General features: G+C 36.0%; 18 protein-coding genes across 18 annotated transcripts; 8 read left to right on the forward strand and 10 right to left on the reverse strand.

The window, feature by feature from the left end:
- Positions 1–198: 198 nt before the first annotated feature.
- C9374_006140 (uncharacterized protein) lies at positions 199–1,621 on the forward strand (the record flags this gene model as incomplete). The annotated part of the gene is made up of 3 exons (XM_044695968.1): positions 199–1,076; positions 1,225–1,487; positions 1,569–1,621. 3 exons carry the CDS (start codon positions 199–201, stop codon positions 1,619–1,621), a joined length of 1,194 nt encoding a protein of 397 aa, XP_044547435.1.
- A 134-nt stretch (positions 1,622–1,755) lies between these two features.
- On the forward strand, positions 1,756–3,780 carry C9374_006141 (uncharacterized protein; the record flags this gene model as incomplete). Its single annotated transcript, XM_044695969.1, has 1 exon — positions 1,756–3,780. One exon carries the CDS (start codon positions 1,756–1,758, stop codon positions 3,778–3,780), a length of 2,025 nt encoding a protein of 674 aa, XP_044547436.1.
- A 15-nt stretch (positions 3,781–3,795) lies between these two features.
- On the reverse strand, positions 3,796–5,220 carry C9374_006142 (uncharacterized protein; the record flags this gene model as incomplete). Its single annotated transcript, XM_044695970.1, has 1 exon — positions 3,796–5,220. The coding sequence occupies one exon, from the start codon at positions 5,218–5,220 to the stop codon at positions 3,796–3,798; it is 1,425 nt and encodes a 474-aa protein (XP_044547437.1).
- A 217-nt stretch (positions 5,221–5,437) lies between these two features.
- On the forward strand, positions 5,438–5,731 carry C9374_006143 (uncharacterized protein; the record flags this gene model as incomplete). The annotated part of the gene is made up of 1 exon (XM_044695971.1): positions 5,438–5,731. One exon carries the CDS (start codon positions 5,438–5,440, stop codon positions 5,729–5,731), a length of 294 nt encoding a protein of 97 aa, XP_044547438.1.
- A 16-nt stretch (positions 5,732–5,747) lies between these two features.
- C9374_006144 (uncharacterized protein) lies at positions 5,748–8,039 on the reverse strand (the record flags this gene model as incomplete). Its single annotated transcript, XM_044695972.1, has 2 exons — positions 5,748–7,719; positions 7,798–8,039. 2 exons carry the CDS (start codon positions 8,037–8,039, stop codon positions 5,748–5,750), a joined length of 2,214 nt encoding a protein of 737 aa, XP_044547439.1.
- Positions 8,040–8,308: 269 nt separating this feature from the next.
- On the reverse strand, positions 8,309–9,939 carry C9374_006145 (uncharacterized protein; the record flags this gene model as incomplete). The annotated part of the gene is made up of 4 exons (XM_044695973.1): positions 8,309–8,548; positions 8,608–9,076; positions 9,163–9,247; positions 9,306–9,939. The coding sequence occupies 4 exons, from the start codon at positions 9,937–9,939 to the stop codon at positions 8,309–8,311; spliced, it is 1,428 nt and encodes a 475-aa protein (XP_044547440.1).
- Positions 9,940–10,700: 761 nt separating this feature from the next.
- C9374_006146 (uncharacterized protein) lies at positions 10,701–12,297 on the forward strand (the record flags this gene model as incomplete). Its single annotated transcript, XM_044695974.1, has 4 exons — positions 10,701–11,030; positions 11,157–11,864; positions 11,912–11,918; positions 12,023–12,297. The coding sequence occupies 4 exons, from the start codon at positions 10,701–10,703 to the stop codon at positions 12,295–12,297; spliced, it is 1,320 nt and encodes a 439-aa protein (XP_044547441.1).
- A 270-nt stretch (positions 12,298–12,567) lies between these two features.
- C9374_006147 (uncharacterized protein) lies at positions 12,568–13,365 on the forward strand (the record flags this gene model as incomplete). Its single annotated transcript, XM_044695975.1, has 1 exon — positions 12,568–13,365. One exon carries the CDS (start codon positions 12,568–12,570, stop codon positions 13,363–13,365), a length of 798 nt encoding a protein of 265 aa, XP_044547442.1.
- A 30-nt stretch (positions 13,366–13,395) lies between these two features.
- Positions 13,396–14,027, reverse strand: C9374_006148 (uncharacterized protein; the record flags this gene model as incomplete). Its single annotated transcript, XM_044695976.1, has 4 exons — positions 13,396–13,540; positions 13,625–13,733; positions 13,792–13,845; positions 13,898–14,027. The coding sequence occupies 4 exons, from the start codon at positions 14,025–14,027 to the stop codon at positions 13,396–13,398; spliced, it is 438 nt and encodes a 145-aa protein (XP_044547443.1).
- Positions 14,028–14,341: 314 nt separating this feature from the next.
- On the reverse strand, positions 14,342–16,471 carry C9374_006149 (uncharacterized protein; the record flags this gene model as incomplete). The annotated part of the gene is made up of 1 exon (XM_044695977.1): positions 14,342–16,471. One exon carries the CDS (start codon positions 16,469–16,471, stop codon positions 14,342–14,344), a length of 2,130 nt encoding a protein of 709 aa, XP_044547444.1.
- An 804-nt stretch (positions 16,472–17,275) lies between these two features.
- Positions 17,276–17,896, reverse strand: C9374_006150 (uncharacterized protein; the record flags this gene model as incomplete). The annotated part of the gene is made up of 1 exon (XM_044695979.1): positions 17,276–17,896. The coding sequence occupies one exon, from the start codon at positions 17,894–17,896 to the stop codon at positions 17,276–17,278; it is 621 nt and encodes a 206-aa protein (XP_044547445.1).
- A 303-nt stretch (positions 17,897–18,199) lies between these two features.
- On the forward strand, positions 18,200–19,050 carry C9374_006151 (uncharacterized protein; the record flags this gene model as incomplete). Its single annotated transcript, XM_044695980.1, has 2 exons — positions 18,200–18,907; positions 18,961–19,050. The coding sequence occupies 2 exons, from the start codon at positions 18,200–18,202 to the stop codon at positions 19,048–19,050; spliced, it is 798 nt and encodes a 265-aa protein (XP_044547446.1).
- Positions 19,051–19,147: 97 nt separating this feature from the next.
- Positions 19,148–20,500, reverse strand: C9374_006152 (uncharacterized protein; the record flags this gene model as incomplete). The annotated part of the gene is made up of 5 exons (XM_044695981.1): positions 19,148–19,415; positions 19,466–19,526; positions 19,577–20,014; positions 20,099–20,304; positions 20,370–20,500. 5 exons carry the CDS (start codon positions 20,498–20,500, stop codon positions 19,148–19,150), a joined length of 1,104 nt encoding a protein of 367 aa, XP_044547447.1.
- Positions 20,501–20,635: 135 nt separating this feature from the next.
- C9374_006153 (uncharacterized protein) lies at positions 20,636–21,277 on the forward strand (the record flags this gene model as incomplete). Its single annotated transcript, XM_044695982.1, has 1 exon — positions 20,636–21,277. The coding sequence occupies one exon, from the start codon at positions 20,636–20,638 to the stop codon at positions 21,275–21,277; it is 642 nt and encodes a 213-aa protein (XP_044547448.1).
- Positions 21,278–21,767: 490 nt separating this feature from the next.
- C9374_006154 (uncharacterized protein) lies at positions 21,768–22,958 on the reverse strand (the record flags this gene model as incomplete). The annotated part of the gene is made up of 3 exons (XM_044695983.1): positions 21,768–21,862; positions 21,923–22,352; positions 22,416–22,958. The coding sequence occupies 3 exons, from the start codon at positions 22,956–22,958 to the stop codon at positions 21,768–21,770; spliced, it is 1,068 nt and encodes a 355-aa protein (XP_044547449.1).
- A 134-nt stretch (positions 22,959–23,092) lies between these two features.
- On the reverse strand, positions 23,093–24,085 carry C9374_006155 (uncharacterized protein; the record flags this gene model as incomplete). Its single annotated transcript, XM_044695984.1, has 1 exon — positions 23,093–24,085. The coding sequence occupies one exon, from the start codon at positions 24,083–24,085 to the stop codon at positions 23,093–23,095; it is 993 nt and encodes a 330-aa protein (XP_044547450.1).
- Positions 24,086–24,172: 87 nt separating this feature from the next.
- Positions 24,173–26,020, forward strand: C9374_006156 (uncharacterized protein; the record flags this gene model as incomplete). Its single annotated transcript, XM_044695985.1, has 1 exon — positions 24,173–26,020. One exon carries the CDS (start codon positions 24,173–24,175, stop codon positions 26,018–26,020), a length of 1,848 nt encoding a protein of 615 aa, XP_044547451.1.
- Positions 26,021–26,024: 4 nt separating this feature from the next.
- On the reverse strand, positions 26,025–27,995 carry C9374_006157 (uncharacterized protein; the record flags this gene model as incomplete). Its single annotated transcript, XM_044695986.1, has 3 exons — positions 26,025–26,679; positions 26,732–26,904; positions 26,976–27,995. The coding sequence occupies 3 exons, from the start codon at positions 27,993–27,995 to the stop codon at positions 26,025–26,027; spliced, it is 1,848 nt and encodes a 615-aa protein (XP_044547452.1).
- Positions 27,996–28,000: the final 5 nt, after the last annotated feature.

The following is a 28,000-nucleotide window of genomic DNA, read 5'->3' on the forward strand; positions in this document are numbered from 1 at the left end:
TTTTGGGTTTGGTATTTATGTCAATTTAGGTAATTTTGGGAGTCAAGTGGCCACCAGCCATGTGCTAAATAGTAGTGCTCATAAAATATTATTATTCAACTACACTTGTGTAGTCCTTGACAACAACATGAAGAAACTTGTTCATCAGGTCCATGAATTGAAATGAACCTTTGTTCCAAGTTCAAACCAAAAAAAATCATGTGGCTTCTTCGGTCTCTTTCGAGTGGTAACAACAACAAACAAGGTGGTGGTGGCACTTCCGTGTCGGTTCAAAACGAAACCACCACCACCACCAACCCGTACACATCAACAACACAATCCTCTCCGTCATCAAACCATTCGACGTCCGAACGTAAATCAAAGAACTCAGTTCTAGAATTTCATGGCTCCGACAAGCAAGAAATAGACACCTTGATGCAAGAACTCTCTTCAAAATCTATGAGTTCACCACTGATTAGGGCTCTCATTTCTCTCTATTCAAAAAACAATGGTTTCATCAATGCCGTAGAACAAGATCAAAAGAGTGACAACAAAAAGCTCGCCCAATTAGAAACTCAATTTGTGGATTTGATGAAAGAGAGAAAAATTCTTTTGAACGCACATCCAGAATTGATGGAACAATATTCTGTGGCTAAATCCACACAAATGAGTACTGAAGAAGACGATGGTGAAGACATGTATGCATACATTCAGAAAAAGAACTTGATTGATCAAGAATTGAAAAAAGTACAGTCACACATCAAGGCATCCAAGACCACCTATTGTCATTACTTTTGTGACGGAGAACTTGAGTTTATGAAGCAAAATATGAATTCCAAAGACACTTGTAAATACTATACCATCACATACAATCCTACCTTTGATCCATTCACATGCCCTGGAGAATTCTTTCATTTTAGACTTGCTGAAACTTTTATTAACAGAGCTTCAGGAAACCAATATACTTTAAGAGAAGTAACCTATGTATGCAATCCTTTTAATTTAAAACGATTTAATGAGAGAAAGAGAGAATTAGCAAAAAAACATGGTTTTTTATTGGACTCGATGAAACCTCTCATTCTTTTTCACGGTAACAGGTGAGTTGTGTGTGATGAGAATACTTGAATGATTCATTCATTGATATGGGTGTATATATGTATCTTGGAATGATCTCTATTTCCATCATTGATATTATAATATCTTGTACAATGTACATATTGATAACCATTTTACTGATGGTTAAAGATTGGAAACCAATTATGATAATATTATGAAAACAAACTTTTCCATGCAGAGAATTGGTTCAAATACTGGTAACTTGGGTTACTATGGAAAAGGAGTGTATTTTAGTAGCTATCCTCAATATAGTATTGGATATGCTGGAAGTAATTGTTTATTAGTTTGCTTGGTATTCACAGGAAAATCATATCCGTTAAAACAAATTGTCATGGGATGTCCAAAAGAACCTGGCTATGATTCACATACAAGTCCTGACGGTTTTTCAGAAGGTAAGGTTTTTCTTGTTGTTGTTTTTTGATTCACACTACTCACACACTTGAACTCGTGTGATGATTGGTCATTTGAAACAGTGGTCATCTTTGATGAAGATCAAATCCTCCCAATTTATAAAGTTAAATTTTAACATATTATTGACTCAACATGGACTGGAGCATTTTCATTCTGTTTTATGCGCTCTTGGTTGTTTCCCAATGAATCTGTCCAAGGTTTGTCGGGATTGTTCATCTAACTAAAGTTCCAAATCCATTCTAAAAAAAAATGCCCATCAACAGGTCAACCGACACCCTTGAAGCGCCGTACAATGATCAACACAGTGTTCTCTATGAGCATCATCTCAAGACCAACAACACTAGCTCACCAAAGACGCTCACTCCAGCATCTCCGTTAGAGGAGGGAGATCAATTGGCAGTTCAGACCATAGTGGAAGAAGAGAAAAAACTTGAAGAAGGCGATTTTTCAAAAACTGGATTTCAAAAGACAAAAAGTCTCTTTAAAATTGCAACGGATATGATGAAACATAGTGAGTGGCAATGGTCGGATTCGATCGGATTGGGTTATTATTTGAATTTTAGAAAAGAAAAAATCGACCGTGATTTTTCTCATGTGATAGATGAAGCCTTTAAATACAATTCCGAAAAGAGATGTTTTGTCAAAAACGATACTGAAATTAGCGTTGAAACAATTGAGCTATGGAAAGAGTATATCACATGTATTAGGCTTCTTTTTAAGGAATACGATAATTTAATGTTGAAAACAACTTTTGAGTATGCGGATGTATTGGAATACGAACCAAAGGGAAATGCCCAAAGAAGTGCATACGCAATTTGTAGAGATACAAAACGAAAAAAACTATTGCTACTGATAGAAGGCACTAAATCTTTCCATGATCTCCTTGCAGATCTCAATGCCGAAGCTTTTGCTTTTAAATGTGATGCATTTTCTCCATCAGAAAATCATTTTGTTCATTCTGGAATGCTGGAACGAGCCTATTGGTTTTATTATCAAATTATTCCAAAGATTGAAAATTATTTGAAAACAGATTTCCCTGATTACTCATTCACCATTGTCGGTCATTCATTGGGTGCTGGAACAGCTGCCATTCTAACATTACTACTTGTGTCCAAGATTCCATCTATTAGTTGTTTGGCATTTGCATGCCCTAAAATTTTCTCGCACGAACTTGCACGATCAGATTTGGTGAAGCGATACATTACAAGTTTTATCAATCAAGATGATTTTGTACCATTATTTTCTGTTGAGAGTTTTAGAGAATTTAAAAATAAGAGAATGACCAATTGGAAATCAGAAGTCATGAATGAGACACAGCTTGGAAAATTTCTAAAAACAACGGATTCGTTATTGGGTCAGAGCGGTGTGTACAATGCTTTTTCTAGCCTAAAAAACGGAATTATGAGTGGATACAATTATATTGTAAACGGGTCAGAGAAAACCAGTCACCAAAAACCTCCAATAATGTCTACTTCTTCTATGACAAAGGAAAAATCCCTACCTCCTTTACCAAAAAACCTTACAAAGAAAAGACTCATTAAGGTGCAGGAATTCAAGGATCAACAAGTTGATGAAGAGGATGAACTCTTCTTTTCGAATCTTGTCAAGCAATACGAAGAAAGTATTTCACAACAAGACTCAGCTGTCGGTGAAGAATCGTGCTCTCAACAATGTACCAACATCAATGATGATGTTGTGACAGATTCCTTTACAGGAATCACTTACGTGACACAAGAAAATTCTATAATGGCTACGGCTGGTTACTCTTCAAGTCCAAATGAGAGCTGTGTTACTGAAGAAGAATCAGAGAGGTATCACACAACGATGGAACTTGTTTCACAATCTAGCCAACAAACGGATCTCGCTGAAGCAATTCCAAACTCACAATCAATGAGCGTGAGCTCAGTTTCAACGGCTACCACCAGCAGAACGCAACAAATTTCGATGAGAGAACTTCCCAAGCTGCCTCAATCCTTCACAACTGGGGTTCACTTGTATTCTCCTGAAAACATCTTTTTATTGAGAACCATCGATTCTAAGGTGTATCTCAAACAATGTAAACCTTCAGAATTTGAGCATCTTGATTTTGTTGGAACGTATGTGGCAGATCATTTTTCTCGAAGCTATATTTCCTCTATTGAAGGTTTACTGCAGAGCACTACCAGAAAATTACCTCCTTTACCTTCAAGCTTGCTCGCCAAAAAGATGATTGCTGACCTTCATCAGTGTGAACCTCAGCAAAATTCATCTGATGCTGACAGCACACAAATATAACAAATTGTAGTTATTCTATTCTTTTACTTCCTCCTTCTTTTGCTTCTTCTTTTTGGGTTTGAATTCTTTTTGCAGTTTTGTTCTAATCTCCACAGCTTTTTCAAAGGTTTCCTTTGTGATTTCAACAAACGGTTGTTTAGTCTCTTTCATGACAGTCTCCAAAACTTTCATGCTGTCATCTGAAGCTCCGGCGTTTCTACGTCGCTCCAATTCCATCTTTTTTTTTTCCTTAGCCACTTTCTTTTTCTTTGGCTTGTTTCCATGATAGCTGTGTGAAAAGTTAATGTATGCTTGCTTTGGTGTTGTGGCTCGACCATACTGATCCAAATGCTCGATTACAAAATCGATATCTTCATTAACCTCAAGTAATTTTGATTTTTCTCTCTCTTCAATGTGAGATTTATCCTTATTTCGGCCAACTCTCTTGTCTTCAAGAAATCCTTGTCGTTTTGCAAATTCGAGTGTTGCAAGCAATCCATCAGATACTAATGGCTCCTTAATAAGCTCTTCTTGAAGATTCGTTGGTGGCTCCTCCTCCTCTTTTTTTACCTCTGTTGTCTGTACAATAGTAGTAGTCTGACTTGCCTCTTCCATTACTTGATCTCCATCAGCGTCTTTTGTTCTTAAGCTTTGACTTTTTCTTTTTCTCTTATTGATAACGGCCTCTTCCTCATTGTCAGCTTTTTCGATTGATATTGTTTTTACAAAATGCTTAGTTGCGTCATACTTTTTCCCATGATTATAATTTAGTATTGAGTCCTCTTCTCTATTTGTTTCAAAATTAGAGCTGAACGATTGATGTAAAACTTTAGATTGCTCATGAGCTTTGTCAATTGCTTCTTGATAGTTCCTATCTTTTTCTCTTTCTTCTAACAAGAGATTTTCTTCTCTCCTTGAAATTTTTCTTTCTGTTCTGCTGGTTGCTTTGCTTTCTTCACCAAGAACTGCTGCGTTCAACTCCATCATTGACAACAAATCAGCTCCGGAAGTAGTGATTGATGCATCTGATAATTTTTCTTTGACTCTGATATTTTTTGCTTTCTTCTTTTTTACAGCCTCAAAATCAGAAGCAATTGTAGGTTTACTAGCGTGTAAATCGTAGACTTTGGTTTTCGATGAGTTTTGAATCATTTCCTCATCCTCATTTGTTTCAAGAATTACTCTTTTTTCTTTTTTTACAACTGTTGGCTTGATGTCTTCTTCGTCATCTTCTCCTTTTATCCTCTTTAATTCTCTTTCTTTTCTTTTTATTTTTGCTAACTCGATCCGTTTATGTACTTCGGAAGTTTCATCTTCTTCATTTTTTGGCTCGATTCCTCTTTCCAATGATGTAGCTGTTTGGTTTGTAGTTACATTGAGAGGTTTCATTCCAAGTTTTTTTCGGAGTTCATTGCTTTCCTCGATGGTCAAGTAAAAGCTCCCATCATTGGCGACATGCATTTTTTTTGATTTTGAATTTTTATTGAACACGCGGTGTTGAGCAAGTGCTATTGTGGATTGGATTACGTAGTAGTGAATTAAGTAGTGCTCTATTCCGAGTAGAGTGTAGATCGAAATTCATTTAGTATTTACAAATGACAGGAACCTCGAATCCAATTTTAGGTTTTTTGTTTGTTGACGAAGCGATAAAATTAGAAGAGCGATTTTAAAGAAAAAAATGAGAATTTTCAAAGTTGACTCGCCATTAGACGCCGAATTAAAGGTCTTAAAAGTATTATCGGATTATGATGCTGATTGTGCAGTGAAATTGGTTGATAGTGCCTATGATGATACAAGTGAATTATTGTGGTTTGCTGTTTCGTCTAGATTTGATGAGTCGTTGAAGATTTTCTTTGTTGATAGCCCCTATGATTGTGATATCAAGATCAAGTTTGTGGATTCTCTTTATGATGTGAGATGGATCAATGAAGATAAGAAGCATCTCTTGAAGAACAATTCTCCAAACGTGTAAACAAATTTTTATTCCTTCAATTTACCAATTTGCCTTGCTTGAATTCTAGTAAAATGTCTTTAACAGTAATCACGCCATCCTTATCTGCATCAATTCTGTCAATTATTTCTCTGATCAAGTCTTCGGATGGTTTTTCTTTGAGAACACTCAATGCATGTCTCAATTCGTCAACTGTGATGACACCATCTTTGTCCTTGTCCAAAAGATTTAATGAATCAGCAATAGATTCATCCACCTTATCGATATCCTTTTCAATTTGTTCAATCAATCTACCAACTCTATTACTGAGCCTACTAACGGATGCAACTGGTTGTTCTTGATCTTGTTTTGTTTGATCAACCAAGTCAATATGGTCAGAAATGAGATCCTCTAATTCCTCTCTTTCAGGTTCAACTGAGCTTCTTGAGGCCAGTGTGGCAAGAATTTCATTGAGAATTCTAATCTTTTCTTCCTTTGCCTTCTTCACTTCCTCCTTTTCGAATTCAGGATCAAGAGATACTTTAGGTTCGGTTACTGTTGTTGGAGCCTCAGTAGCAGTTGATAACGCTTCTCCAGCAGCTGCCAAAGTAGCAACAGCCACAATCTCCTCTTTCAATGCTACCTTCTTCTTTTCTTCCTCTTCTGTCTTGATTAGCTTTTCATTTCGTTTCAATGAAGCAAGTTTCTTTTCATAATCTTGGGTTGATGATGTGTGAAGTCCAACTTCCTCGACAACTTCATCAGAGAGTGAGCCAAGTGCCATCTTAATAGCTTCCTCGCTTTGGAGCTTGTCATTAAAAACAAATGCTCGTGAAATAATCAATAGAGATGATGGAATATTCTTATCAAAAGATAATTCGATCCATTCTCTCAGTTGTTTCTGTAACTCCTTCTTAGAGACTCCAATTTTCATGCCTCTTTCCTTGCAGGCATACATAAGTTCTTCAGTAGACAGAGAGTTTACGCCTTCCCAATAAATTAATCGATCATCAGCCTTAATTCTTCTCAGTTTTGATCTCAGCCTGTATCTCAAAATTGCATCTGATCCGTAGGGTGTTATTCCCATGTATTTACACATTGCAACTAACTGAGCTCTGGACATATGATCCAATGTAATTTCGTCTTTAAACAATTTGGCGAATTTAACAATGTCGTCATTCGAGCAACTTTCTCCGTTTCTAATCTTTTGAATAAAATTGTGTAATTCCTCTGATTGTTCAACAGTCTCGACTGACTCGCTAGCCCTCAAATCTTGAACCATCAATTCAACAGTATCTTGTAAGAATTTGGCCAATTCAACTTTAGCCTTAACTTCTTTCAATAGTTTTTCCTTCTTCTTTAGACCATCTTCAAATTGAGATGGTAACATGTTTGGGAATAGTTTTAAAAGTATAGGAAGTGTGAATTCCATGAATGGAACTGCAACAATTATTACGAATGGAACCAAACGGAAAATGTCCGACACGGTTCTCAGCAACTGATTTCTCTCTCTTCTGGATAAAGCATTTCCTCTCAAAACCTTCGTCGTTAAAGAAAAGGCGTACTTGATATCGCTCACTAATAATTTACTTCCTGCTACGTAATGTTTGAACTCTGAAACTGTCACTTCCTTTGCACGAGCATACCAATCTTTTACTACTGATGGTCTTAGTATTAGAGTTTTCAAAGTGTTGAATGTAAATACCGTGACTTTCCAGCTGAAAGAAGGAATAGCCTTCACTATTGCAACAGATTTATCTTTTACCATATTCATCATGCTATTTGCGTTCATTGGAGTTAAAAGAGAAGTTGCTGTTGATGACTTTCTCATTCTTTCTTCGATAATTTTCTTGGCCTCTTTAATTCTTTGATTTTGATCCGGAGCAGTTTCTTCAGAAGTAGGAGGAGAAGAAGGGTTTGAAGATGCATCGTGGAATTTCATCGAAGTATGATACGAGGCAATTTTGTTACTCCACAAGCAAAATGTGTTGTTATTATTTGTCTTGATGAAATTATTGCCAAAACAATTTCTGTCCAAACGAATGCAAATCAGCGAAATGAAATCTCCTTGATAAGCAATAATATTATCACAACATTAATATACATACCCTCGTTGTTGATAGGAGAGTGATGAAGAAAGCACATTATTCGGAGAAGATTGAGTATCTAAACACCTGGTACCATAACACATGGCCGATGATGTCGAATACATGTTTCTATATTGGGAATTGCTCACCATACTGCTGCTACCACTAATCCCTCCACATCTCGATGACGTAATACCAAGCCATTTCGAAAGTACCGCTGGCTTTCCCGATGAGGTTACAAATCGTTGGGTGCAGCTTTTCATTTTTTACAATCAAAAGTTGTCCTGGTTCTTTTTTTGATTGGCTTTGTGATGATGGCTGAGCAAAGAAATGTGCTTGGTTGGAGAGGTGATGAAAGCGTAACGTTTTTAAAGGCGTCAAATACAGTTTTGTAGTGGAGTTTTAATACTGCTTGATATTAGATGAGGGAAAAATGATTGGAAATAACCACCCACATGTCCATTCATGTCCAAGAAAATGATAAGCACCTTTATCCACCTTGCATCTCTCTTCATTAAAGTACTCGATGCCATTAGCTTTGTGTTGACACTTGCTCCAACCTCGCTGTTGGGTTTCTGGCTCGGTATTTTTCCTTGATTTTACCCCAAACGAACTCGATGACGTTGAACAATATTCTTTTATGTCTATTTCTGTAATCATATACATAGTAAAGCAAACATCCAATAACAAGAGCTCCTCCAATAATGTTGCCTATGGTAGAAGGAAGAAGGTTTCCAATGAAAAAATCGTAAAGAGACACATTTGCTCCGTACTGTGATTGATATCAAATCACAATGTTAACAACCTCAATTAAGAATAACATTCACTTACCAACATGCCTAAAGGAATGAAAAAAGCATTTGCTACACAATGCTCATATCCACTGGCCACAAAAGTCATAATTGGAAACCAAATTCCAAGGATCTTTCCCTCCATAGTTGTTGCAGCCTGTGAATTATAGACAGCCATCGTGACCAATATGTTACAAACAATTCCAGAGGCCAAACAAGCTCCAAATGATCTTGAGGTTTTAGCTACTGCTAAATTTTTAATATATTCAATCCAATAAGCAGTACAGCATGGTTGGCTAAGATAAACAAAGAAATAAGCCATCAAAAAGGCCCCTAACATGTTAAACACATAACTCACGAATAAATTCTTTGAGAATTGGGTAAATTGAATGAAGAATTTTTTAGATCGCCATTTCCTTGAAAACAATCCTACCAATAGCACGAGTACATTTGCAGTAAAAAGTTCAGCACCAGTTGCTGAAATTAAAACCAAACCAATGGGAAATACACTAATCATGTTTCAAGAAATTATTACGCACACAGTAATGTCAACATAATTTAAAATAATTTCTGAAACTATCATTTCACAACTTACGCTCCAAAGAAGAATTTTTGTAATCCAGGATTTTCCTCTTCCAGGCTTCGAGAATTTCCAGCAGTGAGCAATGACAAGGTACATCCTTAATGATCAGATTTTTGTTCATTTTAACTGTGACCAATAATTGCATCAACACTTACCAATTCCTTTGAAAATACCTGCAAACAAGGAAAGAATAATCAATTGATCCACAGTGAGCTTTGACTTTCGAACACCCTCTGATTTCATCTTTTCCATCACTTGGAAAGGAGTATTAAATAATACTATGGATGGAAAATGAGTGGTCTGTTGTGGTTGTGTGGTTGTTGGAATTGTTGAAGATGGTTGTTTCTCATTCAGTAAGGGATTCTTCTTTTCATCACGAGAGCTGCTTTCAGAGTTAGTAAAATGATGATAATGATGATGAATAAAGTGTTGTTGATGTTCTGATTGTGTGGTCGACGATGGCAGAGTTGAAAATTGAATGGACTTGTCAGCAATCACATGGTGAAGAATTGAGGGTGGTTTGTAATGAATATCCAAGTGTTGGTCATCTTCGAGAATGATTTCGTCATCTTCCTTCCTCGTTGTTGCTTCTACATTTCGATCCGAGTTATTTTGTGTATTGTCGTTAGAAGCATTGATGACTGAAACATTGGCATTCGTTGCGGTCGAGTTCATGAACTGTTGTTCCTCAACCGGTTGAGCAACAGTTTCCTGAAGTTCAACATCTCGTGAATCTTTGTTTGCTAACAAAGGATTCTGACTTGAAGAATGTTTGTCATGTGGGTGCATGTTAAGTATTTTTTTTGAGTTTAAAGATTTTTGAATTTCGGGGTAACGATTTTGGTATATTTATTATTTTCGGACTTGTTGAACCCGAGAACTTGGAGAAATAAGACTTTCCTGCTTGCATACGTATACCACAAAAACACTGCATCAGATCATCCACACGGAGAGCAAACAGTTATTGGATGGATCTAGGAATAAATTGGGGAAATTACTGTTTCAACAAGGTCATTCGTTCTTCCATTGATACCAATGTAGACTTGTGCACAGGAATTTGCACAAGCAGTGGCAGCAGAGCTCTTTTCAATCCAACAGTTCCTGATTCCTGCCAAATGTCAAGACTCGCAAATTTGTCTTTCTTTTTTCTGTCAAAACCTCGTCTTCTGTCTTTTGGTTTTTCGAGTTCCCAATTTCACTGCCGTCCATCAATAACACTTGTCAAAGGCTTTAATTATGACGGTTGGATGATGATTTTTTGCCAACAACAACACTTTCGAAAAAAATCGTTGCATTATCCCTCTCCCCAAATTTCACTGGCATTACGAGAGAGAGACTTGTCCGAGAGTGAGCGAGAAGAGCGTGGTACCATTATTGTCCTCTCTTTTTAGAAGTAATTCGTATTGTGCTGTTGTTGTTTTTCATCATCAACACACGACCATCACCGTAAATTCAAAAAGAGCGATTTCTCTCTTATTTATTATTATCATCATCATCAATTTATATATTGTACAATCATTTATTTATTATCCAAACAAAACACATACAAAATGGGCTTCTTCGGCGGTAGTACCAAAAAGAAAGATAACAAATCAAACTATGATAGTGATGCTATCAAAGTTGAAATCTCAGCACCAACCGACTTCAAAAGAGGAGTGCATATTGAAGTAGATCTAAACCAAGGAACATTGAAAGGTGTACCATCTGCATGGAAAGATACATTTGGAGATAGTGCTCAATATGAAGAAGATGTTTCTCAAGTCAACCCAAACCTTCTCCCTTCCATCAGTACATCATCATCAGAGGAAAAAGTACAAGGACTAGTCATTTCAAAGCCATTCGAGTTCAAACACAACATCCATGTTGACTACAACAGCGAGGTATGTCATTTGTGATCACACTGTTTGTTCAAAAAGCTAATCATTGGTTGATAATTATTTAACACTATACTGACACCTTTTGCACGCATTACTCTATGGTCGTCACGCCACCATCAACAATAACAGACTGGTTTTGTTGGTCTCCCTCCAGAATGGGAATCCATGTTGAAATCATCAGGTATTACGAAGAACGAAGCTATGGAAAACCAAGAAGCAGTATTAGGTATTTTGGACTTGGCAACAAACAACATGCAAAGACCTGATGAAACAGCAGCCAAACAAAAACCAATTGGTGGAAAGAAGCGCCTTGTTGACTACCTTCAAAACGAAGATCCAACAAAAGTGTTTGGTAAACTTCAAAGACTTGACGAAGGTTCTTCAGGAGTTGTTTATAAAGGCATTCATAACAAGACAGGAATGAAGGTTGCTATCAAGATTATTCAAATCAAAGCAGATACAAAATTAGAAACATTGGAGAATGAAATTGCTATGATGCACTCGTGTCAACATGAAAACATTGTAAAGTACGTGGGAGCCTACTCTCACAACCAAGATCTTTGGATTGTCATGGAAATGATGAGTGGTGGTAAATTGACTGATTTACTCTTGAATACTCAATTTACTGAACCAGAGATTGCAGCTGTTTGTAAAGAAACTTTGAAATCTCTCAAATACCTTCATGACAATCAAAGAATTCACCGTGACATCAAATCAGATAACATTCTTTTAGGTGAGGGTGGTGAAGTTAAATTAGCTGACTTTGGCTTTTGTGCTGAACTTTCCCAAACATCAGACAAGAGACGATCTGTTGTCGGAACTCCATATTGGATGGCTGTAAGTAATTGTTTTTGTTTCATTGACAACAATCAACATTATTTTAGCCTGTAAGTAATTGATGTTTAATGTTTTTTACAAGATGACACGTTCAACATGTTCATAGGAAGTTATTCGTGGTGTAGATTATGACACAAAGGTTGATATTTGGTCATTAGGTATTATGGCCCTTGAAATGGCCGACGGTGAGCCACCATTGCTTGACTTACCACCATTGAGAGCTTTGTTTATTATTGCAACTCAACCTCCTCCAACCTTGAGAGAACCTGAGAAGTGGTCCAACACCTTTAAAGATTTCTTAGCTTGTGCTCTCGCAAAGAATCCACAAAAGAGAGCCTCAGCTGATGAACTTTTAGCCCACCCATTCATTCAGAAAGCATGTGACACAAAATTCCTAGTTGAACTGATTAAGAAGTACAGATTAAAGAAGTAAAGAGGTCTTGCAAGAGTTGTATTGTTACATTGAGATTTATACTGTATAAATTGTACATCCAAATTTTGACTATCTTTTGTTTCTTATACCGATCAATACAAGGCATGTGGCCAATTGCATCACTGCTTGATGGAATGAAATCTGAGTGATGAATCATGAAGATGGACCGATGTGGATGGATTGAACTTGTATCAATGATCTTACTAGGTTTGAGAATTAAGGATGACGTCTACTTTTCGTCGCAAGTTGCTTATGGAGAAGTTGAAAAAAATGAGCAAAGCAATTGTTGTGGATGAGGAGAACGATTTTTCGGAGTGGATGGAGAGGTGTGAAACGGACTTGTCAACAAAACTGTCGGAAGTACACAACGTGATACAAGATCTTTCATCCTCTCATAAGTCTTCTAAAAAGAGTAATTTCTGCACGATTCATAAGAATTGTCTTATTTTACGACCAATTTCGATTGACGGAAAAGAATTTAATGACGCTTGTGCACAAGAAACGAATCTCAAGGAGCAAGCAGACGTATTTGACGAAGACACTAACTATCAATCAGTACTTGAACAAAAACTTGACAAATTTATATCTCTGTGGCAAGAACTTATTCACCTCTTCAACAAACAGCCATTGAATTTTTTAAAAACTCACGGAATTACATCAACGTTGCTTAAAGAACAAACATTTGGCCTCCTCACTACGATACATGGCCATATAATGGACTATTCCCAGAAAATTCATCGAACCTATCAATCCCTTCCGTTTGCTGTAAATTTGATTCCGTATTATTTAACCTGGATTGAATTGTCATCGGATTTTAGACCTCAATTTGAAAATCAATTTAAAGAATTTCTACAGGTGTGGAGATCAAGATACAAAGAAATATTGAACCACTTACAAAACACTCCTACTGAAATGTATTTATTTGAGCATTATTATAGCACATCTGTAATTGACCATCTGAAACAGTCCAAGGTAGGCTACGACCGAGACATTTTATCCAAACTTGAATCATGTTTAAATTTGAATTTTCAAACCCTAAAACAACTGTCAGCTGAGAAATTAAAATAACATCACAATATTGATGACTATCCTACGAGTTTACTTGTCTGCACTTTGCTTGTTTTTCTGAGCCAATTCTTTTTTGAGGGCTTCCTTTTCTTCTTCCTCCCAATCGTATTCTTGCTTTTTGCGTTTGCTTTGATTTGGATCTTCTTGTTTTGTTTGATCTGTGACAGCCATGATACTTTGTATGACCCAATAATGTTCACACATTTAAGAAATTGTTAAATTATTTTTAAATAGTTCAAACAATGAATTCGCCACATACAATCTTCGTGCAGTGTCTCCTAGTTCTGAATCCTCAAGCTTTGCAAAATTTCTCAGACAGTATGGAATAGTTGAGGCTGAACCTAAATAAACGCCTCCAATAAAGAATACTGTTGAAGAAAGAACAGCATATAAATTATCAAAATTGAAATTTCTGTGTGAACGTACATGATACGACAGCAATTCTAGCACTGGGTTTTTGTGGTTTTTGATACTTTTTGACTGTGTGGTTTTGCAATGTATGAATCGTATTCGGAATGGCTTGTACACCTACCAATAAATCCTAATAATCCTCCTGCTGTTACTCCTCCAATCAATCCTCTAATTCCGGCTGTCCAAAAGCAATCATTCAGCACTGATTTTTCTCTCTTCGTCAAGATGTGATCACCCACTCGGTCAATCATTTTTTTTGAAACAAATTTTTATTATTTCCGTTCCATTCCACCTCTCTCAACAGAAACACACTAGCACTCCAAATCAGAGTCCCCAAATGTGGTCTCTTAGGTCGTTATTGATACAAGAGATATTAATAAACGTTCACTATTTATTTTAATTATTTCAATTTAGAGCATTATCAATTCTGTCAAGCACTTCGCTTAACAAAAACAAATCTAACTCATGGCTGGTTTGCTCTTTGATTTTGAGTTGTTCTTTTTGCTTGTTTTCAACTCTTCAAGTGCTTCAATTTCTTCTGGAGTAAATTCATTCTCAAATTCATCTAAAAGATCTTCATAATCAATGTCATCATCCTCCATATCTTGTTTGGAGCTTCATCTTGTTCCTTAATTAGAATCTCAAGTGCTTGTTTCTTTTCTCTTAATTTTCTTAAAATTTTATCCTCCATTTTCGAAACAATTTCTGTGTCCATGATACCTGTCACGTTAGGTTCTCCATCCCTCAACAATAAAAAGTAGTAGAGATTGAGAGCTCGCAAAATTACTTGAATGTTATCTCCTTCAAAAGGTTTTTCTACATACTTCTCTAGAAGCTCAATAATGAGATTGGGAACTTTGTGTGGAACAAGAAATGCTTTCGAGTCTTTTGCATGTAATCGTATGAGGTTCATGATTTTTTGATCATAATTCAATTTAGGAGCATTGGTTGGAACAAATTGAGAAAAGTAGTTCTCCGTATTGTTTTCTGATTTTTTCTTAAGAAATTCGTTAACTTCTTCTAATTTGGGAGGTTGCGATGGTTTGTAGGTATTCTGTTGTTTCACTCTTTCTAAATTCTCTGTTCCAATAAGTTGAAATAGAGCATTATATTCTAAAATAATTTCTTCTTTCATTCTGTCAAGAACAACTGCCACCATATAAGGATACGGGCATTTGTTCAGTATATGATAAAGTAGGTTGAATCGATCTTCATCCTCAAATCTTGAAATAAAGCTTTGGAATATGTTGTATGCAAATGTACGCAATTTGTTGTCTGGACACATGGTAATGAAGGAAACTAATGATTGAGATAAATCAAAATAGGATGCCATATCATATTCATGAACATGATCTTTCATGAACAACGACCCCTTTTTCTTAACATGATGTTCAAATAAGTACTGTAAAATGTAGAGTCCAGTCCGACCAAATGACGCTATTCCGCTCTGTAGCATTAACTCTACATAGTACTTCGTCATGATAAATAAATACAAGTCAGACGATATTAAAATACCATAATATTTCCTTTCTAGCTTTTTCACAAAAAGTAGATAGAGAAATATAGCAATACCTCGAGGGTCCCATGGAATAAAATTTTTAAGATCTTCATTGTCATCTTCGTGATGTGAAATTTCGTCATCATCGCTTTCGGAGTGGTCTTCTTGTGATGCTTTGTTAGCCTCTGACCATGTTTTAAACCGTGTAAAATATTCTAATATTTCATTGAGAGTTTTTTTACATGAAGAAATGGTTTTCATAATTGTATCAATCTGTCCATTGTTCGAACAAACGTCTATTAATTGATCATTGGAATAAATTTTAGCAAGAAATGAGAAACATGCTTGCATGATGCAATCTGACTCTCGTCTCAAATAAATCTTATTTGAAAATGATTCATAATTTACGTTGTGAAATAGATATTTAGAGAGGGTAAAAACAGAGTCAATGAGTGTTGAAGAGTATTCCAAAAACAATCTATCAGATTTTTGCTTTCTTTGTAGCTCTTGAGACATTTGTTCTTCCATTCCGAACGCCTCGTTTTGAATACATTCAACTCTTATACTACATGCTCTTGATAGAACGACGTCTATAAATTTGATAAATTGCCATCTCTTTTCATTTTCTGTAAACCTTGAGAGATTGTTAAAGAAATATTGTAGTAAAAGTAATTGGTGATCCAATAATTGTCGGTTTTGTGGGTCAAGCCCATAATTATGAATGTCCAATAGAGCGTTTTGACTGACGTCACTAGTATTTAGTTCAACTTCCACCATATTTGATGTGATACTTTCCATCAACAAAGAGTGAATCTCTTTAGGAGAGGAGTGTTCACAAATCAACGATATTAATTTTAATACCTTGTTCAATAACTCGGGATTTGTTCCAATCTTGCGTAGGGAAATGCTGAAGTGTACCACTGGAGCAAAAATCTCAAAGCAAAATTGATAGATAATTAAGAACAGTGACGGGTTTTGTAGAAGTGCATCAACAAGCTTTTCAATATTGTCAAATTCCGAGCAAGAAACTAAATTAGGAATTAATACGTCGAGAATAATTTGTTCAATTTCTTGTCTTGTTTCCTCGTTAAAAAGCAAGGTAGATAATTTTCTACATTCTTCTTCTAACGAATGGTGTTGATCATCATGTGAGTGATGATCACCACAAGAGCACGGCTGGCCATGATGTTGAAGCATTTTTTGCAGAAGCTTGACCTTGGGAGAAGGAATAATCTCTCAACGTTGGAAAATAGATCATCGACCCGAACCCGCCCTCAGCATACAAAAACTTTGCACAAAAAATACGATAACAACAAATGAGCGGTTCCGTTGTAAAGGATCATGATTTTGAGGTTTGTATTCCGAAGATAATTGGAACTGGATGTACGACCAATAGTAGTCATCTGTGGCTATTGATGATTCAAAAATTAAATTAATTATTCGAGAAAATGTATTAATGGTATTAAAGGACGCTCAGTATCACGCACAAAAAGTAGATACGTGGACCTCGACGATTCTTGAAGGTATCCTTAAGGGCCTACAAAATAATCAAGAAGCTATGCTAATGCCAGATAGTAACGGAAAAGTAAATGGAAAACCATATAAATACGTAGTATCATGTATAATAATGCAAAGAACGGGTGCAGGTCTACACTCGTCATGTGTAGCTCATTGGGAGGGTCAATCCACAGATCAAATGATTTCTGAATATTGGAATAACGATACAGTTCATTGTGTTGTTTCAGTTTTTGCAGTAAAATGTTAAAAAGTATTGTAACAGAAGTTATCGTGTGTGATAACGAGGTTTATGGTTGGAAGATCTAATTCGCCTCTTTTTGGAAATGATAAATAAAGTCTATGATACATCCAACTGAGACTATGAATTAGCAAGAACAAGATCAGTCGATATCTTATAATCTGCATGTTTGGCGAAAATCCTGTCAATGAACTAAATATAACTTTTATTTTGAAATTAACGTAAAATGTGAGCAAAACTTTAAATTACAGCTGAACAGGCTTTCTATCATCTTCCTCAATTTCTATGTCATCTTTTTTAGGCTCAGACATCTTTGGAAGTGGCGTTTTGTTGACTTGCGGCAGTTTCTCTTGCAGCATGACAGCCTCTAATTCGTTTAAATCCTCTTCAACACTATGAATGTCATCAGGTGTAAGACTCTCACTTATAATTCGGCTTATTTCTTCCTGATATTGAATTGCTTCTCGGCTTTCTTCCATCAATTTTTCAATATCTTCAATAGATCCCATTTCCTTTTGTAAAATCTCAAGAGCTTGCTTTCCTTGTTTCAGTCCATCGAACACTTGTTTTTCAATTTGAGCAAATTCTAATTGATCCACCATATTTTGAAGATTTTCAAGTTGTTTTTGGGTCTTATCTAGTAGACTTTCTTGATACTTTTTCTTCTTCAAGGCCAGGAGAGCCTTTTCCTTCTTTCCTTCTTTTAATAGAGTTTTTGCAACATCTCTTTCTTTTTCAATGACAGAAGATAATTTCTTTTGGTAAACTTTGACCTTGTCACGATGTGATTTCAATTCAAGGACTGCCTTGTCGTGTTCATTAACTTTTGATTCTTGTTTTTTAAATAATGAAAATAGAGCACCCATAATGTTTGAAAATGACTGCGAAGAATGTGTTCGAGATTGAACGGTTGGAGACGGTTTATGATGATGAAGCAAGAAGGAGAACTTTTTGAAAAATCAGCAGTTTCTTTCTGATCAATAACTTCCCAATCTTCCGATATGGAGGTGGTTATGGAAGCCAAAGAGGAATTTGAATTTGGAAGAAGAGGTGAGTGATTCACTTTTGATGATGAGTTGTGGCCGAAAGCCTGATGAGATTATGAATTCGGCTGCTGATGATTGTTTTTACAATTTTTTGCTAATTTTTCGTTTGCAAACGGATAAAAAATGAAAAAGAATTTCGTTTTACCTTACAAATTGCTTCCGATAGGAAGAGTAGAGTTGTTGGGTTGGATCAACTCTCTATTGGAGACTAATTATTCGAAAATTGAGGATTGCAGTGATGGTATTGCCTACTATTTGTTATTTAATGCTTGTTTTCCTCAACACTTTCCGTTGACAAAAATCAATTTCAATGCAATCTATCCTTTAGAAAAAAAAGGCAATTTAGATAAACTTCAAAAGCTTCTTGCGGAGCTCAAAATACCTTATTCAATGGCAACAGATAAAATTGCAAACGGAAAATTACAAGATAATATTGAGTTTTTACAATGGATTTATACTTTTATTGCTAAAAACTTTGAGAGAGTAGCAACCGAAGGTTTATACGAACGAAGAGAGAGGGTTGTTATCCACTTTGGACGAAAGAATCATATTGTTCCTCCCATAGAGTTCATCAAGAACGAGGAAATAAGGAAAAAGTTATTCCCAAAATTAAGCCTTCCAAACAACTCTTTGCTTCATTTTGAAGACAATGAGTTTTCTCAGGCTCAAGCTGAGCTATTACTGAACAATTATGAGGACATTGAACATTTTTCGGAACAACTTGAAAGAGAAATAAGAGATAAAGTTCAAAGAAATGAAAACAATTACATAGTGATCCAACAATTATTGGGAGAGAGAAGCATTCTTTTCGAAAAATTATTGATAGTGGAGGTAAGTAAAGAAGTACTTTCCATAGGTCACAACCATTGACTGGCTTGAAATAGAGTGTCTGCACCATCAGATCTTCAGATATAGATGAAAACACAAAGGCAGCTCTTGATTTTTTGATACGGATACTAAGAGCTAAAATGTAGATTTTACTTTGTTGAATTCGTGGTGTAGAGATAGATAGTCTTATTTAAGGCTATTTCGCTTTGGTATCAAAATTGGGCGAGCTCTTTCGTGTAAAGTCTAGTGGATTTTAGTGAGCCACCCTTCTTGCCCAATACCTGTAGAAAAGAAATTGACTAGTAGCATTAGAGTGAAGGAAATGCAAGTAAAACCAAAATCAGTTAATCTTGTCACGTCCATTTGTGCATTAAGATATTTTGTATCTTTTTCATGGTCAACATCAATTGAGTGCTCTGCCACTTCCTCTCCAATTTGTTTAGTGGCAATTAAATGTTGCAAACTAAATCGAATTTTGTGAATATTTTTCTTGTTGAAATAATAACGGCCGCTATTGAGTATATTGTCAATAATTAATGAAGTAAACTTTTGAAAACATACATTTCCATGAACACATAAATTTGGAAAGACACTCCCCACACATACCACGAAAATAAATTATCTTATCCCATTTCATTAGAATTGTCAATACGAGTCACTACAACTACTTACTCATAGAATCTTTCTCGTAAATCAAGGAAGGATCTAGTTGAAGAAGAATAGCACCTGCAATAATTTGAATAATTCCATCAAAAAAGATCATAAATTGAGGAGCTCTAGAAGAATAATAGTGCAATAATATTCCCAAGCTAGAACCAACAGTTACTTGAGCAATCGTGTGATATCCAAGAACCACTCTCTCCAAACAAATCAACGGAATAACAATGATACCAAAGGCTCTGGCAATCCAACCATGATAAGGGGCAATGTCAAAAAGAAAAACTCCGAAAATGGCTCCTGACATGGCATCTCCCGAGGGCATACCATATCTACTCCCAAAATGAAGAAATGACTTTCCTCCGTCTGTGGTGCAGCTGCAAGGTCTCATTTGTCTAAAAACTGCATAGAGAGCTACATCCAGAACAAGAGTGTAACAAACTCGATGCAAGACTATAACATGAATGTTATCATAAAGTCATATGATTGGTGATGGAATGAATTTGGTGTGAAAAAATCTTCTGCATAATTACTCACAGTTCAAAATAACAATTTTGTTGTGTAAAAACTTGGAAAGAACATGTTGGACAACACCGGATTCTCTTCTGATTGAAGCAAATTGTAAAACAGGAAGAATAATGAGGAAAAACACAGCACTGATAGCCAACGTTCTGGGGTTGATCCACTGAACAGCAAAGTTGGCCAACATTGTCAAAAAGTTTGATGGCACTTGCCGATGACATCTGCATATTGAGTTAGCGAACAATATTAGCTGTATGAATGATTCATGATGATGATGATACACTACTTATTAATAAAACTAGAATCCAATTCATTTATGCAATAGCTCTTCACTCCAAGATCGGATGATGAGGAGGTAGCTCCCACAGCATGAATGCAAAAAATCAAAGCAAGAGATGCCAGCAGCACAACTTTCATTTTTTTCATTAACTCCTGAGTTCGTTCATGACCTATACGAACGATAATTTCGAAAGACATTGGCTGCCAGTTAACGCCTTCTTGTGCAACGGGCTGTTTGAAGATTTTACAACTGAAGGGAGCGTGCTTGAAAAAATGTCTCAAAAACAAAAAGAACGAAAAGAACAGCCTCAAATAGAGGGAAATGCTTATTTGCAGGAACGATCTATGCAGCAAGGGTTAGATTGGAGCTTGGATCCAATGGATTCTATTGATGAGCTTTTCAGAGATTTCGAGAGAGGAACCAATAAGGAGTGCAGCAGTGCTTCAACCGTTGATCCTGAGCCTAACAAACATTTTAATCAATTTAGCACAAAAGCTCCAAGGAAGGCTTTGAAGGCTCCGAGAAAAGCGATAAAAGTTCCTCAAACCTCCCCTCCAAAGACTAAAAAGCCTAGAAGGTGGAAAAAGGGTACTGTTGCTTTGAGAGAAATTAAAAAGTATCAACGAAGTACTGAACTATTAATTCCAAAGGCAAATTTTGTGAGAATAGTTCGAGATATAGCAAATAGAGGTAGAGAGGATAGTCCCTTTCGCTTCTCGGCTGATGCATTGTTAGCTTTGCAAGAAGTAGCAGAGCATTATCTGGTCAACTTGTTCGAAAATGCGTATCTTTGTTGTAAGTATTATCGTTGTCATCTTGAAAACTCTATCAACCTACAAGCACTCCACGCGGGACGAGTAACTCTAATGACAAAGGACATTGAATTGATAAAAAGAATTATGGAATTGAATTGATCAATATGACTAATGTTCTCTACAATGATTATATTATCATACAGTTTTTGATTGTAAATTTACATGTCCAAATATTAAATTTTGGTTTCTCGTTTTATGCACTCCATCAACGTGTTGATTTCTTTCGAACACAAATCTTGTCTCAGTCGCGTAATATTCTTGTGAATACAAAGGGCGTAGCTTTTTGCCTCGCTTGGACAATGTCTATAGCTTTTCGCCAGCAATCCCGACGTGCTCTGTTTGCTTATCTCCAGGTATGTTGTTTTTGTGAATTCGGATTGTTGCATTTTTTTGTTTGAAAAGATTAATCTTGGAAATTCACAATTCGGAAAGTTTAAAATATGTATTTTAACTGGAAAATTATTCGTTTTTGGAAAAGCACAACCAATAGTTAAAAATAGTTTATTGGAATGAATGGACATGCATCATTTTCGACTTGTTTCCCAATGAATTGCGATTATTCCTCTTAGAAGAGTAGAAATAGGTTCTCCTATTGCTGCTCCTGTTGAATTAAGAACTGATATTGTCTAAACATTCTATGAACTGTGTTGAACTTTTGCGAAGGAGACATGAGTGTTGAATTCACTGAAAATACACATGTAGAATACTAGTAAATGAATCATTTTCATAATTAACTTCACTTACCTTCGTTTAAGTCGCTTGTAAAATCACTTGCCGTCCTTGGATGTTCGATGAGTGTGGAAAAACGGTTGGCTAAAAATTTAACTCTAGAAGCATACAAATAGATGGTACCATAATCAGTGAGAGTTAATCTTGGCAGTCCAATGTTTCTGTTAAGAATTTTCTCAATAAGCAACATTTGTCTAATCATTGGCTCGGTAATGTTTGAATAATCGGTCTTTCTCTTAAAGTTAGTGATTTGATAATAGAGGAAAGAAAAAAGTAACACTCCTGGAACAGCAGCAATTAATTCCAAATTCAATTCATTTTGTTTCATTAAAGCGTCAATGCTAACCATAGATTGCTCTACTGCTAATTTTTGTTTTTGAACTTGAATCAATAAAGCCCTAGCCAAACTTCCAAACACAGCATTTGTTAAAGGACTCTTTAATTCCTAAATTATTTCAAATAGCAATAGCACACTAGTGTTAACATGCACCTCAAATATATTACTTACCTTTTCATACGTTTCCATCACTACAGAAATATCTCCCTTCTTTGCTTGTTGTACATATTGTACCAACTCGCTTTGTGAAATATTTGGATGAGTGTCTTTAACAAAATCCAGAACCATACGCTCCAATGATTTTGCAGAGAGTTCCACATCTTCGAGCGATGCCAATTTGTGCTTGTGTTCATCATAGTGAATAATGGAATAAATATTATATAAAGGTTCAACAATAGAGTTGTGGAAAAATCTGGTTGCGCTTTGATAAGCATCTGTAGAAATTCTAACAATATCATTTACATGTTTGTAAGTATAATATGATACCAGAGCTCCAGTAGTCATTCCCAGTGTATATCCAATCCAATTTCGGTAAAAGTGATTTGGCTTTTGATATTGTTTCAAATAATAATTGGTACAATAGAACCAATTTCGACAACGTTGCATAGCATTGTCAATTTTTTGAAGAAATTGTTCAGTAGAAATGTCTTGATTCGAAGGTACATGGCTCATGACATGACCACTTTCAGAGTAGACAGGTACATGGCTCATCATTGTGTTACTGGACCGAGAATTTCTATCCATCATCATCATTGAATGATAACTGAGTGCATCTGTTTGGTCATGTGGAATTTCATTAAATGTAGCAGCACCTGATAACGAAGGAGATGGAGTTCTATTGGAAGATATCACATGTGAGGAATGTTATTGCTCATGTGAAGAGGATGTGTATAACAAGTATCTTGCTGTTCTTGAATGGGTCCAATACCACTATGAAAAAAACTTCTCTTAATGATTTGTGATTGTTTTTGAAATTCTTCTTGCAATGGATGAACTGTGAAATGTCTTTCAAATAAAACATCACCCGTTGGAACGACGCCATATGAAGAACGAGTAGAAGAACTTTGGGCTCCTACAATAGTAGCTCCCATCACATTTACAACATTTCCTTCTGCATCAATTCCCATAAACAAGTCATCCACAAAGTTCAAAAAATCAAGAGAAACGTCATTAATTTCATCAATGGTTCTCACTGCTTGAAATCTGTGAAGAAAATCAATTAAATGGCCACAAATAAATGCATGACATGATTCCACTCTTGATAATTTATCCAAAAGTTCGTTTAAATCTCTTGTTGGACTTCTCTGTTTCATTCGAATATTTTCTAATAATTCCAACCATTTCGATGGCTGAAGATTGTTCACAACTTTCTTTCCTGCATTTGTATTTATAATTTGATTATAAGCTAGCTTAATCCAATATAGAGGACCTAATTCAAGCATTGCAGATACAGGAGATGATTCTCTTTCTTTCCAATATTCAATCAATTCTACTAATTGCTGAAAATGAAAAATGGAATGAGAAGCGAATGAATAAATCAACGAAACACAACATTCACCCAAAAAGCATAGTTGTTCCTTGTTTCCATACTTCCATGAAAGTGCATTGAATTTGATAGTTGATGGAAGTACTTTCTTTTCGAGGTCCTCTGTGGTGAAGACATGAATATCGAAATTTTGAATCTTGTCAACGATATAAATTTGGTTGTGATTAAATTCAATACTCGTTTTAATCTCATCCGAAAGAATTTTTCTGAATTTTCTGCATGCAGCTTTTGTGTGAAGAAAGAAATCGTCTCCAAGCAGAGTTGTGCTGGAGAGAAGCTGATGATGGCCAGTCATGTTCTCCGCCTACGAAAATATTTTTTTTGCTCGAGTTCGTGCCTATTTTTCCGCCCAAACAAGAGTGCCGTAAATGCACATCAAAAAATGTCTTCATTGATGACGATCACTCAACAAGATGCTTCACTGCAGAAGGACCCAGTTCCGATGAAAAAAGAGAAAGCTCCTCCATCATACAATGGACATGTTGTTTTTAACGAACTTAACCAGCCGATCATCAAACTGAATCGATTGTACAACACACAGAGCTCCGAAAAACGAACGAATCAATATTATGCCGAGAAATATAAAACATACTACCAATCGTTGTATTACTCAAAGTTCATAGAATCAAAAGAAAGAGAGAAACGAAAGTTGTTTCCTGTTGAAAAGAAGAAAAAGACACCTTTTGAAACTTTAAGTACTGCTTTTAGCAGAAAACTTGTTGAGGATTACAAAAACACGAGAAAGGAATCAAAGGCCTTTAAACCGAGTCTAGAAGAAATTAGACTTGAAAGGGAACGAAAATTAGAACTCGCCAAGCAACATTATATCAACGAAGAGTTTTCTGAAGCAGTTGCTTTATTTCATGAGTGTGTCAATGAGGGCATGACGACTGCTGAAAATTATTCACTGTATGGAGAGACGTTATGGAGAATTGGAAATTATGAAGAAGCGTTGCAACAGTTAAGCATTTGTATAAGCATGGACCCTCATATATCGTCCGCATACTACATTAGGGGTGATTGTTATGTTCACTTACAAGACTACGACAAAGGAAGGCGTGAATTTGAAAAATACTTGAAAATTGAACACCCTACTAAAACAGTTTTAGTTAGTTTGGGTAAATGTTGTTCAACTTTAAGAGACTTGCGAGGTGCATTTGACAGCTTTAATAGAATAATTACAGAGGTTGACAGTCAAGACCCATACATTTATTTCTTAAGAGGGGATATTTTATATCAAATGGGCCAGAGGGAAGAAGCACTGAATGACTTTCAGAAACTTAGAGAAATAGACCCAATGTTTTGTAAACAATACGAAATATCTGCCAAAAATTGCGAAGAAGCAGGAGAGATTGCTGAAGCTTTATCAATTTATGAAGCTCTTGTAAAAATTCAACCTGCCAACATGGAATATTTAGCCCATTACGGCCATTTATTTGTCGCACTGGGTCGAACCGAGGAGGCTTTGGTTTGGTTCTCCAAATGCATTGAGAAAAAGCCATTAGAGAACCCTTCCTTACTTGCAGATGCATACGTCACAAAGTCAATTATTCTAACGGAGCAAAATGAGATAGAAAAGGCATTGTTCACCCTTAACATTGGCATTGGAGACCTGCCAGACGAACCTTCATTGTACAAATGTAGAGGCACTTGCCACATGCTGCTTAATTTAACCACAGAGGCCAAAGAGGATTTTGAAACATTATTACAACTTGATTTAAAGAAAGCACATGTCGATGGATTCATCTACAAATTTTTGGCGGAATACTATTTTGAACGAAGGGATAACATGGAACAAGCCTTGGAACACTTTTTACAAAGCTCAAAAATTGGATTTTTAAAAGGACTATGGGCCTCGCGCAAGGAAGAACTCGAAAGAAGCAAATTCGGGCAGTACACTCAGCCATTAATTGAAGAAACTCAAGCACAGTTAGCATGTTGTTTACTTGTTGCTCAAACAAAGTCCGACAGAATGCTAGAATCTCCTATCGACCTTGAGGAAGAAGCTAAGAAAGCCAAGCATCCTCAAAAGAAAGACAAGAAACCAGAAAAGATACCCTCACTGTTTGACATGGCTGCAAGCGTATTCATGAAAAAATACAACACACCAGACAAAGAAGTGCCCTATCTCCCAACCCAACTTGAGAGTAAGCTCTTTCGAATTTATAAAGATAGGTATGCTGCAACAACGACACGAACCAGCAACTCAAGAGGTGCAACACGAAAGTAATTTATTAAAAGTCGAAAATGGAGTAAACAGAGTTCTTGTCTTTTGTCTCAAAAAGTCCATTAGGAGCATCCAAATTAGTGAGCTTGACGAACCTTTTCTTCTCAGCAAGCCTTGTAAACATATCTTCAGTGGTAGTTGATGTAAACTTTTTGATATCATATTGAGGAAATCCTTCAGCGAAATGTCTCTTGACGTCTTTGGCCATTTTGGCGACCTCTGTATTAGAGTGATGTATTAATGTATCAATCTCCCACAACTGACTCTGCATTGCATTACAGAGTTTGGGATCTTTTTCATGAAAGTCAAAAGGATCTGTCACGTGATCATTATTTGACCTTGTGTGTTGCTCTTTCAATGCTTTTTTTTGAAGTCTAGAAAGATACTTGGGTTCAATTTCATCGTGTTGGACCAAAAAGCTAATTTGTGGATGTCTAGAAACAAGATTATAAATAACTGCCAAAATGTAGGTGCAAGCATAAGCAGGCGCAAAAAGAGATATTCTTGCAAATTTCTTCACAAAAGCTGCAACAATGTATTCAGGTAAATGGGTGGATTTCATGAATGTGTCAAATAGTTCAAAAAATTCTTCTCTGTCATCCATTGTGAAAAGATTCAAATCGATAATAGAATATAATTTCTGATAGAATTGGTCATATACTCTGATGATTACATTCGTTATTCTTCCAAATTCACAAATACTCTTCAACTTACAAATTATACTCTGAGATTAAAATAAATAAACTTTTGACGGACAACAGAGCCACCAATCCACCCTGATCAAAAGAATTAGAGATAAAGTCATTGAGTAAGAATGGATCTTCGAATTGAGGAATGATTTCTTCGCTCATTTTCCTTAAAATAGTCTCATAGATGGATTTAGTCATCTCTGGAAGTTGTAGAAAGGCAAGCCAAAAGTTTGTGAATGCAGCAATGTGAATGGACCGATCCAACAAACTATGTTCTTTCTTGTTTTCATCTTGCATTCATTCTTTTCCGATGAGCTTGGTAGTGTTAAAGAATTCAAGTCTCCAAGAGGATCCATCAGTGTGTCTCCTGAAGGAATCGTTCCATCGTCCATCATCAAACCATCTTCAAAATCTTCGTTATCACTCATGACATCTTCTTCTTCTTCGCTTGAATCATCAAACCCCTCATACAAGAATAATCTTTCAATGTCCTCAATCGGAGGAATGTCATCAATAATAGAGAGAATATTTTCACAAAACTGAGGATATGTAATTGCTTTTTTTTTCTTGGAGCGCAACTTTCTAATGGCCAGTGTTAAAGCAACGTAGGTGAAATACCTCAAATCGTGATATCTATCAATAAATTTGTCTTTGAGATAGTCAATGATAAAAGCTTTTCCTTCACTTTGATTGGTGTCAATGGCCAAGTGATAAATTAAAGAGCCAAATGGACCTTCGCAAACGATAGTATTGATTCTATTACGTTCTCGGTCCATTTCAACAAAAGCGGAATCATTTGCAGAATTTAATTCCAATTTTGCCAAAGTAAGAATTGCATCCACACATTTTTGGATTTCTACTTCACTCTCTTCAAACTTGGTGAAATAATGAATCGCAAACAATGGAAGATATTTGGTAAATGTAGAGTATTGGTCATAAACCCACTTCATGTATTCCTTTTTTTGAATTGTTTTTTCCTTGCTCACATCGCAAACAACTGTATCTTTTTCTCCAACATTCAGTATCAACGTTTTCTGATCAAAAAAGTGGGAGAACACTTGCAATAAAGACTCTATTGATTGTAGAACAAAATTTCTTTCCTTTCGGAGAGACCTCGGAAACGATTCTTCCAAAAACTCTGTTAATTTAAGTAGATTGTTGGTATTCTTTTTATCGGAAATAATTCCTTTTGCAATGTCCTCAATTTGAGAGACAGATTTAAATTCCGAATGTAATGATGAAGTTTTCGGGTGGGCTTGTGCTCGGGTGGGTTCTTGACGTTTTCTCATTTTTT

The sequence above is a fragment of the Naegleria lovaniensis genome, assembly GCF_003324165.1.
Source record: "Naegleria lovaniensis strain ATCC 30569 chromosome Unknown tig026, whole genome shotgun sequence".
Classification (NCBI taxonomy): Eukaryota; Heterolobosea; class Eutetramitea; order Acrasida; family Naegleriidae; genus Naegleria; species Naegleria lovaniensis.